The sequence below is a fragment of the Protobothrops mucrosquamatus genome, unplaced genomic scaffold, assembly GCF_001527695.2.
Source record: "Protobothrops mucrosquamatus isolate PMUCROS unplaced genomic scaffold, P.Mucros_1.0 scaffold321, whole genome shotgun sequence".
NCBI classification, from domain to species: Eukaryota; Metazoa; Chordata; class Lepidosauria; order Squamata; family Viperidae; genus Protobothrops; species Protobothrops mucrosquamatus.
In genome coordinates this window covers 1-18,417 of record NW_015386660.1, presented here as the reverse complement: position 1 = coordinate 18,417, position 18,417 = coordinate 1, and the positions used below count along the sequence as shown (strand labels likewise).

The 18,417-nt window shown below is 44.8% G+C and overlaps 1 protein-coding gene across 1 annotated transcript in view; it reads left to right on the top strand.

Annotated features, from left to right (window-relative positions):
* Positions 1-5,992, top strand: part of CD164L2 (CD164 molecule like 2) — a 29,637-nt gene extending 23,645 nt beyond the window's left edge. The window contains exons 5-6 of the mRNA XM_015815173.1: positions 1,415-1,577; positions 5,549-5,992. Of these exons, the coding sequence (XP_015670659.1) occupies positions 1,415-1,577; positions 5,549-5,561 (176 nt within the window). The 3' untranslated portion in view covers positions 5,562-5,992. The remainder of the gene's footprint in view (positions 1-1,414; positions 1,578-5,548) is intronic.
* Positions 5,993-18,417: the final 12,425 nt, after the last annotated feature.

The following is an 18,417-nucleotide window of genomic DNA, read 5'->3' as shown; positions in this document are numbered from 1 at the left end:
CCGGTACCTGTACTTTATCGCTTTTTTCCTTTTTTTTTTTGGGTCATCAGGTTTTTGACACCTTGCTAGGCGACTGGTGGTACTCGGATATTGCCATATCCTAAAAGTGGTACAGTGGGTGAAAAGGTTGAAAAGCCCTGCTCTAGAGCCCCTTTGGTGGAGGGGCAAAGACATCTGGCTAGCAATAGCATTTAGACTTATATGCCACTTCACAGTGCTTTACACCCCTCTCTAAGCGGTTACAGAGTCAGCCTATTGCCCCCAACAATCTGGGTCCTCATTTTGCCGACTTCAGAAAGATGGAAGGCTGAGTCAACCTTGAGCCGGTGAGACTCAAAGTGTCAAACTGCAGGCAGCCGGCAGTCAGCAGAAGTCACCTGCAGTACTGCATTCTAACCACTGCGCCATCACGACTAGAACCAGGAGACTGTGAGTTCTAGTCCTGCCTTAGGCAGAAGGATAAATGGGCCAAGTTATTTTTTTACGGACATAGGAAAGAGGCAAGGGTAAACCACTTTTGAAAAACCTTGCCAAGAAAACTGCAGAGACTAGTCCGGGAGTCAACAATGACTTGAAGGCTCCAAAGACAAGCAAACAGAAATCCTCCACAACCTGCAGTATAAACATATTTCTCTTTATCAGGGTTTAGCTTGCTGCGATGTCCAGTTCAGATGTGGGGTTAAGCAGCAAAAACATCCCCAAACAATGAAGTCCAAAAGGTAACCTTCCCATAGGGTAACCTTGCCTGAGCAGGGGGTTGGACTAGATGACCTCCAAGGTCCCCATCATCATCATCATCATCATAATGATAAAGTTGGAAGGGACCTTGGAGATCATCTAGTCTAACTCCCTGCTCAGGCAGGAAACCCTATGCCATTTCAGACAAATGGCTGTCCAGTCTCTTCTTAAAAACTTCCAGTGTTGGAGCATTCACCGCTTCTGGAGGCAGGTTGTTCCACTGGTTAATTGTTCTCACTGTCAGGAAGTTTCTCCTTAGTTCTAGGTTGCTTCTCTCTTTGGTTAGTTTCCACCCGTTGCTTCTCGTCCTGCCTTCAGGCACCTTGGAAAATAGCTTGACTCCCTCTTCTTTGTGGCAGCCCCTGAGATATTGGAACACTGCTATCATGTCCCCCCTTGTCCTTCTCTTCGTTAAATCATCATCATCATCATCATCATCATCATCATCATCATCATCATCATCATCATCATCATCATCATCATCATCATTATTATTATTATTATTATTATTATTATTATTATTATTATTATTATTATTTTCTTCTGTCCTTGAAAGAAGGAGGATATTTCATCTTCCATTATTCCTACCCAGCGTCTGCAATAAGGTTGGAAGAAACTCCGAGATGAGCTCTCTTCCCTTGTTCCCTCTCAATCCCTTGACTTGGTTGCCCTCTAGGTTCCACCACCGGCCCACCCAAAACTCTCCCACCCGAATTCTACCCGCCTGGCTTCGACTCTGCCAGCTTCATTGGAGGGATCGTCCTGGTGCTCAGCATCCAAGCCGTCGCCTTCTTTGTGGTGAAGTTCCTCCGGTCAAAGGACAACACTTATCAGACACTGTAAGTTTCCTATGGACCGCTGGGGGTGCCAAGGGAATGCAGAAAGGAAATGCTCGGCTTTTCAGCTAGCCAGGTTTCAGAAGGTGGGATGTCAGGCTTTGAGGGTGAAGGCTCGTTCTCCGAGCTTGTGGGTTGGTTTCCGAACGTTTCGTTACCAGGCTAGGTAACCTCTTTAGCAGTGTTCAGGGGATGTCAGTCAGTGCCCTTCTGTTTATAAGGGCTTCAGGTGTGGGTTGGTCCAGTAAGGGTCTTGTGATGAGTCATCAGAGAGAGGCTTGTGATGGGTCTTGCGATGGAGAGGTTACTTCAGGTCAGGGTTGTTGGAGGGTGTGAATTATCACTGGGTCAGGTGTGAGTCATCCCTGAGAGCAGGAGTCTTCAAACTTGGCAACTTTAAGACTTGTGGACTTCAACTCCCAGAATTCCTCAGCCAGCTCTGGCTGGCTGAGGAATTCTGGGAGTTGAAATCCACATGTCTTAAAGTTGCCAAGTTTGAAGACCCCTGCTTGAGAGGCTCTCAGATGACTCATCCCAAGACCCTCACTCAACACACCCACATCTTATAAACAGAAGAACTCTGACACTGATATCCCCTAAACCAGGGGTGTCAAACTCGCCATGTGACGTATTGCGACGTATCATGACTTTTTCCCCCTGCTTGAGTGGGGGGGCTGGACTAGAAGACCTCCAAGGTCCCTTCCAGCTTCTATTCTGTTCTGTTCCGTTCCGTCCCATCCCATCCCATCCCATCCTATCCTATTCTCTAGTCTAGTCTACATTCTGTTCTGTTCTGTTCCATTCCGTCCCATTCCATCCTATCCTATCCTATCCTATTCTCTAGTCTAGTTTAGTCTCTATTCTATTCTATTCTATTCTATTCTATTCTATTCTATTCTATTCTATTCTATTCTAGTTTAGTCTATATCCTATCCTATCCTATCCCCGGACCTTGACTCCTGATTTGTTTTGCTTTTAATTCTCCATCTTTGCTGCACTTCCCTTCCAGCCTCCTTAAGTGGGTGACTTTGCTGCATAGGCAGCCCAGCCAAATAATTCTGGACACTGAAATCCTTCATAACTAACTGGCACAATTGAGACCATACGCAAATCTTCTCCAGCTTCTAAATGAGGCGCATGGCCCATTTGTGCTTAATGGGTTATTGAATCATTGCAGGCTTACCTCAGAAGGAGTTTGTCTGACGTTCCTGCAGGAAGGAAGCTAACTAGTGGCATAGGATTAATGATTATGGAACATCCCAGCCTGTCCCAGTGTAGCCTTTGCAATAAATAAGGTAATCCAGCCACAGGGGATGGTCCCTCTTCAGAGCTGGTGGTTGAATTGTGTTGGATCAACAGCGGGCAGCAATGATGAATGCTGAAGTCCAGTCATTTCTGGAGCATCAGAGACAGCCTCAACTGTGACTTGAGATCATTCACATTCCAAGAGGAAGAGTGACTGTCTTGTTGTTCAAACCCTACACAAGGCAAATATTTCACAAATTGAATATTAATCCTTAAAATATAAAATAGGGGGAGGGACAATTCTAACAAACTTCCCTACAATGTGACCACTTAAGAGCTCTTGAAACCTTTCTCTCCTTTCACAGGTAATGGAAATTATAGTCCTCTACTGTCTGTCTCTTTTTACCCTCTGGAATTTTAACTTACTCTTTTCAAAATAACTTGATCTGTTATTTCAGTGTCTTCTCCTAACCCAGGGGTAGGCAACCCAAAACACTCAAAGAGCCACTTGGACCTGTTTCTCACCGAAAACAAAACACTGGGAGCTGCAAAACCCTTTTGATATCTAAAAGGAAGATAACACTGCATATATCAGTGGTGGCGAACCTATGGCACGCGTGCCAGAGGCGGCACTCGGAGCCCTCTCTGTGGGCACACGTGCTGTTGCCCCAGCCTTGCCTCCCCCCGCGACCCCCCTCCTCACCAGCAGCCCCCCTGGAGGAGAGTTGTCCCCGAGCGTGGCCCATGCAGAGCAGAGCAGAGCAGAGCAGCCAAGGACATGGCAGCCAGGCAGCGTGGACAAGACTTTGCCTCACACCCCATCACGCAGTTGATGCTGCGGGGTGCGGGCAGACGGCATGGCCGCCACTGGTGCTGCTGGGCTGCCTGGGCGATCTGCGGTGGGCCCTGGAGCCGGTGATGGCCCTGCAGGCAGGCAGAGCAGGGGACAGGGTGGGGGTGGAGCGGGAGCGGGGCCAGTTTTTGGGCACTCGGTCTCTAAAAGGTTCGCCATCACTGGCATATATCCTTTTTTACCTTTAGGATATGTTATCTTCATTTTAGATGTCAAAAGGGTCTTTCTCTCTGTCTCTCTCTCTCTCCCTCTCTCTCTTTCTGCCCTTGGTCTGCCAGTCTTCTTCCCCCACTCTCTTTCTTTCTCTCTATCTCTCTCTCTTTCTTCTCTCTCTCTCTTCCTCTCTCTCTCTCTCTTTCTCTCTTTCTGTCTCTTCCCCCCTCTCTCCCTCTCTCCGATCTTCTGCTCACCTGGCAAGCTGGCTTCAAGCTGTTCTCCAACAAGCTCAGGGTAGGCAACTGTGGCTCTTTTATGACTCATGGACCAACTCCCAGAATTTCTGAGTCAGCATCGCTGGGCTAGCTAGCTCTCTCCTGCCCTTCCTGCTTCCTGCTTCCTGCAGAGACGCAGCAAAGGGAGGAGCCCCACCCCAAAAGCTTTTCAGCTTGTCGGAGAACACTGTGAGTACACTCTCTTTTACACAAACACACAGAGACACAGAGAGAGACAGAGAGACAGAGAGAGAGAAGCAGGGAAGCGCAAGTGCCTCTCTCTGTCTCTGTCTCTCTCTGCAAATGGCAGAGGAGGCTGGGAGCCACAGGGAAGGCTCAAAGAGCTGCATGCGGCTCTGGAGCCGCAGGTTGCCGACCTGTGTCCTAACCCCTTCATATTGACTCTGAAGCAAAAATCTACATTCTCCCTGTTCCTGTTAGTTTATGCAGGGATTATAGCTATGGAAAGTTTTCTCTTTGTTTATCAACTTATGTTCCTGTTTGCTTAGAAAATACACGTAGTCCTTGACTTACAACCATTCATTTAGTGACTGTCTGAAGTTACAACAGCACTGAAAAAAGTGACGTCCGATTTTCACACTTCTGATGGTTGTAGTATCCCCACGGTCACATGATCAAAATTCAGATGCTCGGCAACTAGCTCATATCTATGACCGTGGCAGGTCATGTGATTACCTTTAGCAATGATCTGACAAAATCAGTGGGGAAGCCAGATTCACTTAACAACCATGTTACTAACTTAAAAACTGCAGTGATTCAATTAACCGCTGTCGCAAGGAAGCTCGTAAAATGGGCCAAAACTCATTTAACAACTGTCTTGCTTAGCAATGGAAATGTTGGGCTCAATTGTGATTGTAAATAGAGGACTACCTGTAAATATAGGGAGTGGGATTAAAGCAGGGGTCTTCAAACCTGGCCCTTTTATGACTTGTGGACTTCAACTCCCAGAATTCCTCAGCCAGGCACGCTGGCTGAGGAATTCTGGGAGTTGAAGTCCACAAGTCATAAAAGGGCCAGGTTTGAAGACCCCTGGGTTAAAAGGTTTTGGGTTCTTTTGTATTGTATCAAAAATACATCATATTATATCGTAACATGTCCATTTCCCTCCACTTTTTCCCCCCATGCATGCTGCTTATCAGAGGGGAGAACCAGCAGTAGGTGTAGAAGAGTGTGTGTGTTTGTGTGTGAAAAAACACCAGGAAAGTTAAGGGCTGCCTCCAGAACCAGGAAAACGTATAACTCTTTTCAAAGATTACTCCACTATTTATACTTATTCTTCAGAATCATGAAGGCTGTAGGGCAGTTTGAATACATCGAATATACAATGATGGCTCATTTTCTAGACAATGGGCATATAGAAAAATACCATGTCCCAGGTGAGAAAATAGCCTGATTTCCTCAAATCCTTAATCTTTTGTTTGCAGAGACATGGGATAATGCAGGTAGCAAAACATTCTTTCCTTCTGATGGAAGAATTTATCTTTGGAGACTCTCCTTAACTTGTTCTCTCTTGCTCTGGGTGAAGAAGTATATGGACAATTTTGAACCAAACAGAGGTCATCTTTTGATGAATTTGTGTACATGTGTTAAAAACACACCATCATCTTATTCTGCTGTCTTTAGAAATTGTGGACCTTCCTTGCCCCAAATCAAGAATGTAGAGTGCGAACTGTTCAGAGATGGCCTCTGTATCCTAGTTGACCTGAATGTAGGGTTCCTGACTTGAGGAGCACAGTCTACGAAGAAGCTGACATTTTTGCTACCAAAAATCATGGAAAAGAGGTGAATTGATCAGTGAATGGAGCAGCCACTGCCTGCTGCCCACCCTCCAAAGAGGAAATGAATAGAGAAATGGGAAATAAATAATACTGACCTGGGGAGTATAAATTCTATTCTATTCTGTTTTGTCTGCCAGTTAATGAGGACATCAAGAACATTCATTGAATGTTTGAAGACTAGCCACGCTCTGAGACTAGTAAGATACCACTGCACATTCTGTTGTTCCCAGACAGGTCTTTTGTCCTTATTGTGCTGGAATTGGTCCTCCAAGTGGTATTGAACTAAAAATTCTAGCAACCCAAATGAACATGGCTTATGGTGTAATCCAACAATACCTGGAAGACGTGTTTCCCCACCTTGTTCTGCCATATGATTCCCATCATGAAAACTATCATCTGAAATGTTTGAAGGGTGCCAGTTTAGGGAAAGCAGATGTATGGATTTCTTTGTGTGTGGTTTACAAAGTAAATGGCTGAGAGCCATTAATGCTATCAAGTCTCCATAGCGACTTTTGAATTCTGCCTTCAGCTGGTTGACTTCCCAGTCAGTTTTCATCGCTATTTAATTGAAGAACAGGAGAAAAGCAGTGGACTACAATGTCCTATGACCTATGCTTTAGAAAGAGGAACCTTTTTGTTCTTAAAGTCAGGTAGTGATGGTAGAGGTTCTGGATGGGATGTTCTTAACATAGGAGGTGAACCTCTACCGGTAGATAGTGAAATTTAATTCCCAGCAGCCCCACCTAAAGCATCCAGCTACATACGGAGGGCCAAATATATCAATTACATTGCCTTTAATCAATGTAATTCAGTTTTGCATCTAAAAAAATAACCCAGTCTCTATTTGGTGGCATAATTCATCAATTCATGAACATGTTTTCTTCATAATCTTCTAGGCGTTTTAAGTGCCCTTTTGCATCTCACCCAATGAGTTTCCCGATACTTGGAGAATTCTTCCTACATTTCCTCTCCTGGTTTCAAATATTATTGATAAGACGTTCTAGTCACTTTTTCTGGGCCGATACCCGAGTGCTTAATTAGCTCTAAAGCTGCTGCAAGAACCAGTTTTAGTACTTAGGGCAAAGGTCCCCAACCTTTGGGGCAACAGGACCGGTTCCCTGGAGAAAGGTTTTTCCACGGACCAGAGAGTGCATGATTTTGTGTGCTGCCTGCATCCCGCGGATGAGGCTTTACTTGTTTGTGTGGACCGGTTGGTGGCATGCCGTGGACTGGTACCGTCCACGGACTGGAGGTTGGGGACCCCTGTTCTAGGGCATGTTCAGAAGCACCCAACTTTTATGCAGACAAATGTTCCTATCCAAAGCTTCCATGAATAAACTCTTACGTACCTCTGCATCAATCCTTTGTTCTTGAAATCATCCAGATTTGGAAGTGGTCCTTTCCTTTCCAATAACAAGAATTGTACAGTTGATTATAACTGCTACTTGAACTGAGGAATTACCACAAGAGCCGAGAGAGATAAACATCCCCTTTAAAAACCTATCCTGGCAGCAGCTGGATTCTTTAGTAAGCCATTTGTGTTTCTAAAAATGGGCAGATCTGAAACCGGGTATATGAGACAGCAGACCAGCTTAAAAACTAAGCCATGAGCTTGACTTCAGAATACCAACAAGAAGCAGCCAATTCTTTCCTCTCCATTTGTCGGAAGTACCAACTGCAAGAACTGACCATTTAAAAATATTTTTAACAGTTTCATTCTTTTCGATCTCTTGCTTAATGAATCCATGTTTTTAATCTTCCCAACAGCCAGAGTTCTCTGGAGAAATTACAGAGCAGTTAAAAGCATACCCCACCCCTCCTTTTCTCAGTCCCAATGCTTGCAGGGTCTGCTATGAATAGATATGGGGAGGTGTTCCAGCTGGCTGTTCTTTTTCCAACCAGTTGAGGAATGCTGGGTCTTCATGCTGTGTCTCTTTTGGGTTGCTGTGTGACTTTTGTGCTGTTGAAGCTTTCTTGGGGGGGGGGGGAGGAAGCGGGAAGGATTGGAGGGAGAGAGGTTAATTGAGTGCTAGTTGCCATCTTGAGTGAAGACTTGTGATCCTGACTTCTGAATTAAAGCTTGTGGGCGTTTCCTTTATCCAGGACTTCTGATGCTCCTGAGTGTCATTGTTGGGCAGCCCTGTGTAGTAAGTAGGAGCACCTGGTAAGGTCTCACCTGCTGAGAAAGATCAACACTGGTAATGATGATGTTTTCCAGAAGAGCCAAGAAGTTGTATATGGGATCCTCTCTTAGGAAAGGTCTTTGATGTCCATCTTTTTTTGGATGGAGAAGAACAGAAAGCTCTTGCAGAAGAGATGGCTTCAAGACAATTGGGGAGGGGGATGTTTTCCAGCAGCTGCACAAGAGGAAGACACATTTCAGGGCAGGACATCAGGCTTAGTGCAGCCCCTAACTATGCCCAGTATTACTTTCTCTACCATAGCTCAGGGCAGAATAGTATTGCTGGTAGTAAAGCAATGCCATGACTCAGTAGAACAGGGGTGGGGAATGATGGCCCTTTTATGACTTCTGGACTTCAACTCCCAGAATCCCCAGAAGTTATAAAGGGGGCATCTTTCCCCACCTCTGCAGTAGAAGAACAGCTGCTTTGTAGTCTATGACAGCTCCATGTTCAATTATCAGCCTGTCCAGCTAAAGCTAAGGTAAGAGGTGATGAGGAGATCCCTTTCTCAAGAATCTGGAAAAACCGACTGCCAGCCAGAGAAGGTAATACCAGTCTAGGTGGGTCTTTACCATCGGAGCTAGTAAAGATCACCTGTCTGTCTATGTGACCTCAATCTTTGGAGCCCTAAATTGATGGAAGTTCTTTCCCCCAAGCTGTATAGTAATCATTGCCTCTTCTGCCACAACTGCTCTCTAGATTCCTACTTTTTTTTAACTCTGCACTGTAGCTGCCCATTACAGAGTCAGACTCCTGCGCTTAGTATTTGGAGTGCTACAGATTTGGCTGGGGAGGCTTTCTTAGATCAATCTGGAATTGAGTCTGGCGTCACCTTTGAGTTGCAACCATTCCTCAACATTGAAAAGACACGAGACCATTCTACAAAACTATGTTCTCCACCTTAGGCCCAAAGCCATCTGGGTGACCTCGAGCCAGGCCCTCCCTCTCAGCCCTAGGAAGAAGAAGAAGGAGGCAATGGCCAACCTCTTCTGAAACCTTGCCAAGAAAACCGCACAGGACCTATCCAGGCAGTTGCCAGGAGTCAACCTGACTCAAAGTCTGTAGATTCAAGATTGCTGGTGGATATACTTTGATTTTAATGATATCTACTCCCTGAAGCAGCGTTTCTCAACTTTGGCAACTTCCCCAGAAATGCTGGTTAAGGAATTCTAGGAGTTGGTCCACACATCTTAACGTAGCCAAGGTTGAGAATCAATGCTTCCCCAACCTTTTGGGCACCAGGGACCAGTTCTGTGGAGAGAGGTTTTTCCGCAGACTGGAAGGAGTGTGGATTTGTGTGCTGCCTGCATCTTGTGAATGGGGCTTTGCTTGTTTATGCGGACCGGTTGCTGACATGCTGCGGCCCGGTACTGGTCTATGGACCAGGGGTTGGGGACCCCTGCTTTAGGGAGTAGATACCACTAAAATCAAAGGGATTTGTATGCAGAATCAACACATGCAGGATGGTGCCCTAAGACCAGGTTAATATAAAACTGATATAACAAAACCAAAACGCTTTGATCTATAACATGCTATCTCTGAACAAACTATATGATGGCTCTGGGTGTTAAACTAGTTCACCCACTAAGGCCATTGACCCTGCAGCTCCTACTGTACAGGGAGAAGGTCAAAGAGGTCAAGACATTGGGTATAGTACATGTTTAAAAAGGAGGTTAGGGCTTTGATCACATGGTTGTGATTACTAACTTATTAATTGGGTATATCTAGTCTAATGAAAATGAGATAACATGATAGCAGTCTTCCAGTAACTGAGAGGCTGGTCACAGAGAAGAGGGGAGGGTCAACCTGTTTTCCAAAGCACCTGAAGGCAGGACAAGAAGCAATGGATAGAAACTAATCAAGGAGAGAAGCAACCTAGAACTAAGGAGAAATTTCCTGACAGTGGGAACAATTAACCAGTGGAATGGGTTGCCTCCAGAAGTTGTGGGTGCTCCAACACTGGAAATTTTTAAGAAGAGATTGGACAACAATTTGTCTGAAATGGTATAGCCTCTCCTGTTTGAGCAGGGGGTTGGACAGGCCCCTTCCAACTGTCCTAGACTTTTTTGAGGAAGTGCACTTCTTGTGTTCCAACTATTGCAAGTTTCTCTGTTTTGCAGATACAGGTCCTGTTTTTAGCAAACTCAAGAGGAGGAGATTTTGTGGGCATGTAAACTAACTAGCTTAAGATTCCCCATTGTATTCTGGCCTGGTGAAGTGTTTTTCCTTCCTTTTATGTTCATTTGCTCCATCGCATTAGGATCTAAAGACTGATCTCCAGGGAGGTGTCTTGATGTACATCGTTTTGGCTGGAAGACCACTTGAAGAAGAGGCCTATTTGGCCATGTTTGGAAGCCAGGACATTCTCTTTCCATCTGATGGAACTTCTGAAGGAGATAATCCAAAAAATCCGAACCTCAGCACCCTGTTACCAAGCCCATGGTGCTTGGCTTGGATGTACAATATGGCTCCTCTAGACTTGATGCAGAAGAATATACAGTATAAATGACTATCCACAAGACCAAACTTTGAGCTGCAGGAAACTTCATCTGCTTGACTGTGGATGTATGTAACTCAGATTAAGAATCTCTTCAACCAACTGGGCTTTTTCTTTATAGGCTTTCTTTATTGTAATTATTATTCTTCTAAGCTCACAAAAAGCCTTTTATCTCTTTCTTGATACAATGGATCAAGCCCTGACTTTGCATCTTAAGAATTTACGTTAACCTTTGAATTCTTTTTTTCTGATCTTTTTTATTTCTTTCCTGGTGTTGTAAGCAGTGCTACAACAGAACAATATATATAGTTCATGCATTTGCAGATTAAGTTGCTAATCCTTTTTTTTTTAAATGCCTGGCAGCCCTAAGGATTAGCAAAATGATCTGCTAGTTTTAGTTACGATTTCAGTGTAAAACTTTGTTACTTAAAAAAAAAAATGTGGGTGCCCCATTCTAGTCTCTCCCATGATTACTCAAATGTTTATTTGTTTTTCAATCCTAACAGCAAATGTGGAATAGTTTTGCAACCTGAACTGCTTCGATACATGTCAATTTAGCAGGTGCCTTTTCAATAGTGGTACCGTATTCAGATGTTAAAATGCTTGGTTCCTCCTGTTAAACTGATTGCACAAAAGACAAGGGGTCTCCTTCACACGTAGCCTGTTTTCTGATAGAGGAATTGTAGACGATGGGTGCAGAAACCTAGCAGACTTTGTGAAACTGAACTAATGTTGAGCCTCTCTGAAATTGCCTGCTTATTTAAGAGTGAATCCCTTAAAACACCTGTCCTTCAGTTCTTTTGGAGAAGCACAAAGATCCTTTGCTACAAAACTGGCAGCGAAAGCAGGGGGGGGGGAAACAAGAGGCTTTTTCAAATAAAATGCAACATTTATGGACATTGTGTGTATTCATCTTTATATATACAGAAACGTTGCATTGGTCCTCAATAGAAATCTCAAAAAGACAAAAAAGAAAAGAAAGAAAGATGCAGCTTAAAACAGTAAGCAGGTCCGAAGTGATCCTAAAGATTGCCTTGCTATTAAGTTCATCTCTAAGAAATGCATTTGTATCACTTTTAATGTTACAGGTCATTTTTTTCCCCCGAGGGCTTCCTTTTTAACATAACTAACAAACAAACAACGGAGAGTCAGTTGCTGAGCGGGTTGACCCTGAATTCTACGTCTCTGGACTGGCAAAATGGGAAGAGAGTCTGAGTCTGTGCTAAAAGCTCAGGGAAGGATAAAAGCAGGTAGAGGACTACTTTATCCTTCTTTAAAGGAAGATCTCAATTGCTACGCACCCACCGAGGCCAGCTCAGCACAAGCACAGCTAATGGCCTTGCTCAAGCCATAAAGTGACGAGAAACTTGCCTTTCAGCAAATCGCTCCCACACACCCGCGCGCGCACACACACACAGACAAATCTTCCCTTCCCTCTAAAGCTCCTAATGGAAGAATTGGGCTGCCTTTCAGTGCCACCTTGCGTGCAAAATAGTGCTGTGCTGAATGGGGAAAAAAGAAGGCTCCACTTTGCCTGTGGAGATTCTCCGTCATCCAGGTCACGGTTGTTCCAAAGGGGCTTTTTCAAGAGGCAACCGGACTTTCCTGTTTTTGTCCGAAGACCTTTCGCCTCTCATCCAAGAAGCTTCTTCAGCTCTGACCGGATGGTGGGGAATGGAGGGATATATATTCCTTGCCTTCTTTTAGAGCAGGGGTGTCAAACTGCCGGATGCATCATGGCGAAACCGCGCCCACCCCATTGCCGGAAATGGGAAAAAAAAGTTGCGATGCGTCGTGACACATCACGTGACATTGCGAGTTTGACACCCCTGTTTTAGAAAGTTGTTGAGGTTTGTCTGTGTCCTCAGGGTCACCTGAGTGATGCAAATGGGTGTGGAGCCTTCTTGGAACTGCTGAAAGGACTGTGCTTTCTGTGGAGCTGTGCTTTCTGCAGGATGTTTTCTGCCCTGTGTACCCTTCACTGCTGAACATAGGCACAGGCTGTTGGGGATGAGTCTGTGTTGTCTGCATCTCAAACTGAAGTGCAAATGGTTCCTGTAGTCTGCATTTTCCCCCCTGGAAATCCATTCATACTCCCGTGCCATTCGAAGGGTGTTCATCCCAAAGTGCATAGCTAAATATCTGTGGAAATTCTCAGTCATCCAGGTCACAGTTGTTCCAAAGGGGCTTTTTCAAGAGGCCACTGGACTTTCCTGTTTTTCTTTGAAGACCTTTTGCTTCTCATCCAAGAAGCTTCTTCAGCTCTGACTGGATGGTGGGGAATGGAAGGATTTATATTCCTTGCAGACAGCTGGTCATTTGCATTGTTTTGCATGTCCATCCAAAGTAGAGCCTGCACACAGACACTTTTTGCAGCATACAACAAACAGATATGGGCATTCTGGTGGCATGTTTTCATCCACAACAACTGGGGTCCTCCCAGTCAAAAATATTCCTTTAGGAAGGTGATCGACTTTTGTCTCCCCCAGTCCATTTCTGCAGCCTGAAGGTCATCTTGATTGCCACTGCTGGGATGGATGGATGGATGCTGGGATTAAGTGCTTCATTAAGCATAATCGGCCTTTACTAGACTGATCACTATTGCCAGGGGCTGTTGTAGGTTCCTTCATATATTTTCTCAGTTTCTATGAATCTGGGGGTGCTGTCCACTTGTCCTCAGTATTTACATTAGATGAGACTATAACTCCGCTTGCTATTACAATAGGGGGGAGGAGAATTGTGTCCTCTATCCCAGTTGCTGAGAACCAATTTGATGGAGTGGTTAAGGAACCAGGCTAGAAACCAGGAGAGTATGAATTCTAGTCTTGCCTGAGGCATAAAGCCAGCTGGGTGACTTTGGGCCAGTCACGCCCACCCAGCCCTAGGAAAAAAGCAGGCAATGGCAAAACACTTTTGAAATCTTGCCAAGGAAACTACAGACTGGTTGAGATAATCATCAGGCTTCAAGATCAGTTCAAAGTACACACATACATACACACACATACACACTTCCAGTTGATGTTGACAGCTCCTTGCAGCCTCTGCTAAACATAGTCAATGGTAGAAGATACAGTTCAACAACTGGAAGTTCTTCAGGTTTTTTGTCCTTGGAGGATTAGTTTGTTATGTCGGAATATAATGGGAACTTCATTTGGTTTTGTAGGCTTGCTTCTGCTTATAATTTGGAGCCCTGGGGTGACTTTTTGGTATAATTCAAAGAGTCAAGATAGCGGGCCCTGTGGGGCAACAGAAGCTTTGTCCATTTATTATGCAGGTTTTGTGTGCAGTGCACATACAAATGGGCAAAGCTTCCATTGCACTTTCACAATCCACCATCTTGATACCCTTCAGACATCCTTGACCCTGGGATCTTGATGATCTTAAGAGTGTCACTGTTTTTGCCTTTTTTATTTCTGGATTTGCATTCCATTAGGCAGACACATTGGGTGAGGGCAAACCATCCTTTCCCTTAGCTCTTACACTCTCAAAATGCTATCTGTGCCCTCTGGCTTCAACAGACAAGACCCTAAGCAAGCCCAATGAGAAAAAAAACTCTTTTAGCAACCAGATTTAGGGATTGTTTCAACTTGCACCCAACTATTGGACCAGTATCTCCTGCGGATGGTTTTTTTTTTTCCCCTTCTTCTTCCCTGCTGGGTTCCCATCTTCTTTTCCTCATTTTTGCCTCCAGCTTACAAAGGAGACAAGCTGAAGTCTTCATTAATTGTACAAGTGTCAGAGAAGCATCCCACCCACCCCCTTACTCTGACACCATCCAAGGACAGCCTCAAGGCGTGTGAAAGCTGTTAGGCTTAATCACCCATTACTTGGGAGGGAAAGCTGGCAACAGCCGTGAATGGGAACCAAGACAATAAAAGCAGGATGGAGAGCAAGGCTGTGAACAGCAAATGTCATGCCAGCATATTTTTCGGCTGCCTCAAGGTCGGGTGGAGACTAGAGCAGTTCAGCTCAGCAGTGGCAAAAAGCTTTTCAACTGAAAGTGCTTCTGGATTCCCTTCTCAGGCTGCAACATCCTTCCCCCCCCCACCCTTCTCCCCAACATGCAAAAAACAACCAGCCACTGGGTGGCAGCAAAGCTCTTGCTGCCAACTAGTGGTCATCAGGATTTTTGCATCCCAGTTCTGATAGCCCTACGTTGGACAAGCAGAGAGAAATAGGACAAATTCTTCACACACCCTGGGGGTAGTACAAGGACTACAGGATTTCCAATTTATTGGGAGGGAACTGATCTTAGTCTAAAATTTGAGGAATGCTGAAAATGTTGAGACCAATGTTTGACTTCAGTCCGCTCTTGGCCTTTCCAGGAAGTAGGAGATCAATATCTTCAGAGACTGTTGTTATGTGGGGCAATTTGAACAATGTTGAGAAATCTTCTACTTCTCAAGATAACTGTACTGAAATGTCATTGTTCCCAACAAGTATGAAGAGTGAGGACGAAGGGAGGGGAGGAGAATGAACAACTCTGGGATGAAGAGAAGGAATTCAGACCAAATATGAAGGGTTTTCGCAGTCTTGATCTGGTGTTCCACTGGGACGGGGGCCCTTGGTTATCTAAATACATGTCCAGATAGGAGCCTGTTCATTGTTTTGACAGTGATTGAACGTGAGTCCCATCAGGTCAGACCGGTGATTCAGTTCTCTTCAAACCAGTGGCCAAACTTCAACCCAGAGCTTTCCCCACCCATATCTGAAAATACAAAGCCTTGCACTTAAGACCAAGTGGACTGAGAGGGGACTTTGTCTGCATCTGGAAATTCCTCTGCTTTGTACTTTATCTTTCTCAACCTACTGTTCTCCATCTACACTGGGACTCAATGCTCCGCAAATTTCCAACCAACCTTCTCCCTTGGCAGGAAAATCAAGTCAGAGAAGCCTGAATCTTACATTAAATATGTTTCTAAATATGCGTATCACTAGCATCTGGCAGTCTTGCATTGTTTACAGCAGGTGTAGATTTCTGTCTGCAAGAGAAGGGAGCTTCTGCTGAACTACAACTGCAGAGACCAGTTGCAAGTCTGTCTCTCAATGGTGGAAGCTTTCAAGCCAACTCGCTACAGCCAACTCGCCATGGGACAATTTAACAGTTCCATTTAGTTGTTTAAAATAAATAATATTTTAATTTTTGTCATTCACATTTCATTCTCTCCCTCCTTTTGCATCCGTTCTTTAACGATTCTATTCCATTTCTTTGATATTACTGTAACTCTTCTACTGTAACTAGAAGACCTTCAAGGTCCCTTCCGGCTCTATTATATTCTATTCTTGTCTCACAGCGAGTTGTTGTCCCACGGTGAGTTGTCGTGGCAGCAAGTTGGTCACGGCAAGTTGGCTTATGTAAGGTCCCACTTCAACTAACCACCCAAGAAAGCAGAACTCTTGAAACAGACATTGTCTCAAAAGGATACTTTTATTAGGGGTCAGTGACAGTGGGGAAGTCAAGGCGAGATCTAGGGAAAAGCCCGCCGAAACGGTATAGTTAAGTAAGCAATATTCCTCTTCCCACCAAAGTCATAATGTCCATTTGAAATCCAGCCAATCCACAGGTGGACTGATGAGCGGGTAACTGGCACAGTTGGCGGACATCTCAAGGCCTTCTCCAGTTTCGTTTCTCTGCAACCGTCTCCCTGATAAAGGGAGACACATTCCTATCGCAAGGGGATGGAGGGAGGAGGGGAATATAGAAAGCAAAAATTATCCCAAGCACATGCAAGCTCCCCCTCTTCCCCCCCCCACAACAGAATGGTAGGCCCCAAAAGCAGAATATATGCCCAAGGAAAGGGAGGAGGGTTTTGGGGTCCTGACAGCTATGGTGAGTTGGCTGCGGCGAATTATCATAGATGGTGTTCTCACTCAATGCACATCCACGGGGTCAGTTTTTTGTGGAAATAAAAATGTGTGTGGAAATTCCCAGGCAAGCTGCCTTGAACTCTTGAGGAAAAAAATGAATCTGATTTATCGTCACCATCATCACCACCACCAACAACAACCTATGATAATCATAAATGCCTCTTCCTTCTCACTTCCCCTCTGCTGACAAGAGCCCAGCAGGGCTTTCCAATTCTCAGAAGACTCCATCAGACAGATAAAGTTGGGACTACCTATTGACTCATCTTTTAAAAAAAAAAAAAAAAAAAAAAGACTACTATGGTATGCGCGAGTCGATTTTCCTCCCTCCATTAAATCCGGTATATCTTTTCATCGCCCCATGTGGGTTTTGAACAGAACCGGCATGAGATTCAGTGCTTCAGTGCCTAATTGCTCTGCGTCAGCTATAATGGAGTGTGGTAAAAAATGTCACTGATTGTGATAGAGCTATGGTTGACAAGCTGGAAAAAGCTTCTTTTGGCGAGAGAGCTGAAATCTTCACGGGGCTCGGGGTTTGGAAGGAGCAGGCGGTTTCCTGCTGTGGTTTTGTCTTTCTGCAGAGGAGGAGATTGTAGTTCTTTCTGATGATGTGTTCCTTGCCTGGCTTGCCAGAAGAGAAGGGGCACCGGGTCTCCTTGGCGTAAAATGTAGGATAAAAACCACGTGTGGATGTTTGTGTGTCACATCAAGGATTCCAGGCAAAAGCGATTGCTTCCATTTCCTTTTGGGTAAGGTAGCGTATTGTGACTGATGATGTCCATGTCCACGTGTGATGGTATGTGGGAATGAGCTTGGGAGAGGGGGAAGAGATGCTGTCTAGGGAACAATCAGGTAAGAGGGGGAGGGAGGGCAAACACTCAGAAAGGACCCTCCCTAATTTATCAGGCTGTAAAAAGAGAACGCGGCAGAGCTGTGCAAGGTTCTGTTAATGTATCCTTGTAACAGGGGTCTTCAAACTTGGCAACTTTAAGACTTGTGGACTTCAACTCCCAGAATTCCTCAGCCAGCCCTCAGGGCTGGCTGAGGAATTCTGGGAGTTGAAGTCCACAAGTCTTAAAGTTGCCAAGTTTGAAGACCCCTGCCTTATAGTGAAGTACTGTAGAATTAGCTCATCTGGTCTGTTTTCTGTCTGGTATACATGGGAAGACGGATAGATGCACACACCTGAATAAAATGGTTATTAAATATCAATAAGCTCTAAAATGAGCCGAAGGAGCTAAGCCACCTTGGGAAGATGACACAATGGAGCAAAATGGAAGCAAGCGGTGAACCTAACGGGACGAATAGTCCTTGTGCACTTTAGTCCATCTGGTCCCACTCTTAAATTTGCAGTGATGGTTTGTCACCATCGTAGAACACGTTCAGCAGTCCTGCAATCAGGGCTTATGTGGGAATTCTGCCTGCCATTTAAGTTAAAGTACCAGTTAACGTATTCAGGGTAAATCCAATTAAGAAAGGCAAAAGTTCTGTTTTCTTTCTGCATTGTTTCCTTTTGGTTAGTTTTGTGTCTTCAAGTCAGCACCGACTCCTGGCATCTGCCAGTACAAGTCCCCGCAGTTTTCTTGGCAAGGTTTTTTAGTTTGCCACTGCCTTCTTCCTAGGGCTAGAGAAAGGGACTGGCCCAAAGCCAGGCAGCTGGTTCAGTACCTGAGGTGAAACTGGAACTCACAATCTCCTGGTTTCTAGCCAGATGCCCTCGCCACTCCAACAAACCGGCTCTTGATTTTATAGCAGCCTAAATTTGGAAAGAAAAAAAAAAGAGCAAGAAAAGTAAAATGCCACATAATTAAAATGCAGGAAGATTACTAATTAAGTGGAAAAGAGGTTATGGCATTGAAATGGGTATCTAGAGCATTTATAAGCCTGTGGAGAGGATTATTAACTATTAAGGATGGATGCATACATTATCTAACGGACTCAACTTCCAAGTAAGTTCAGGGTCAACATCT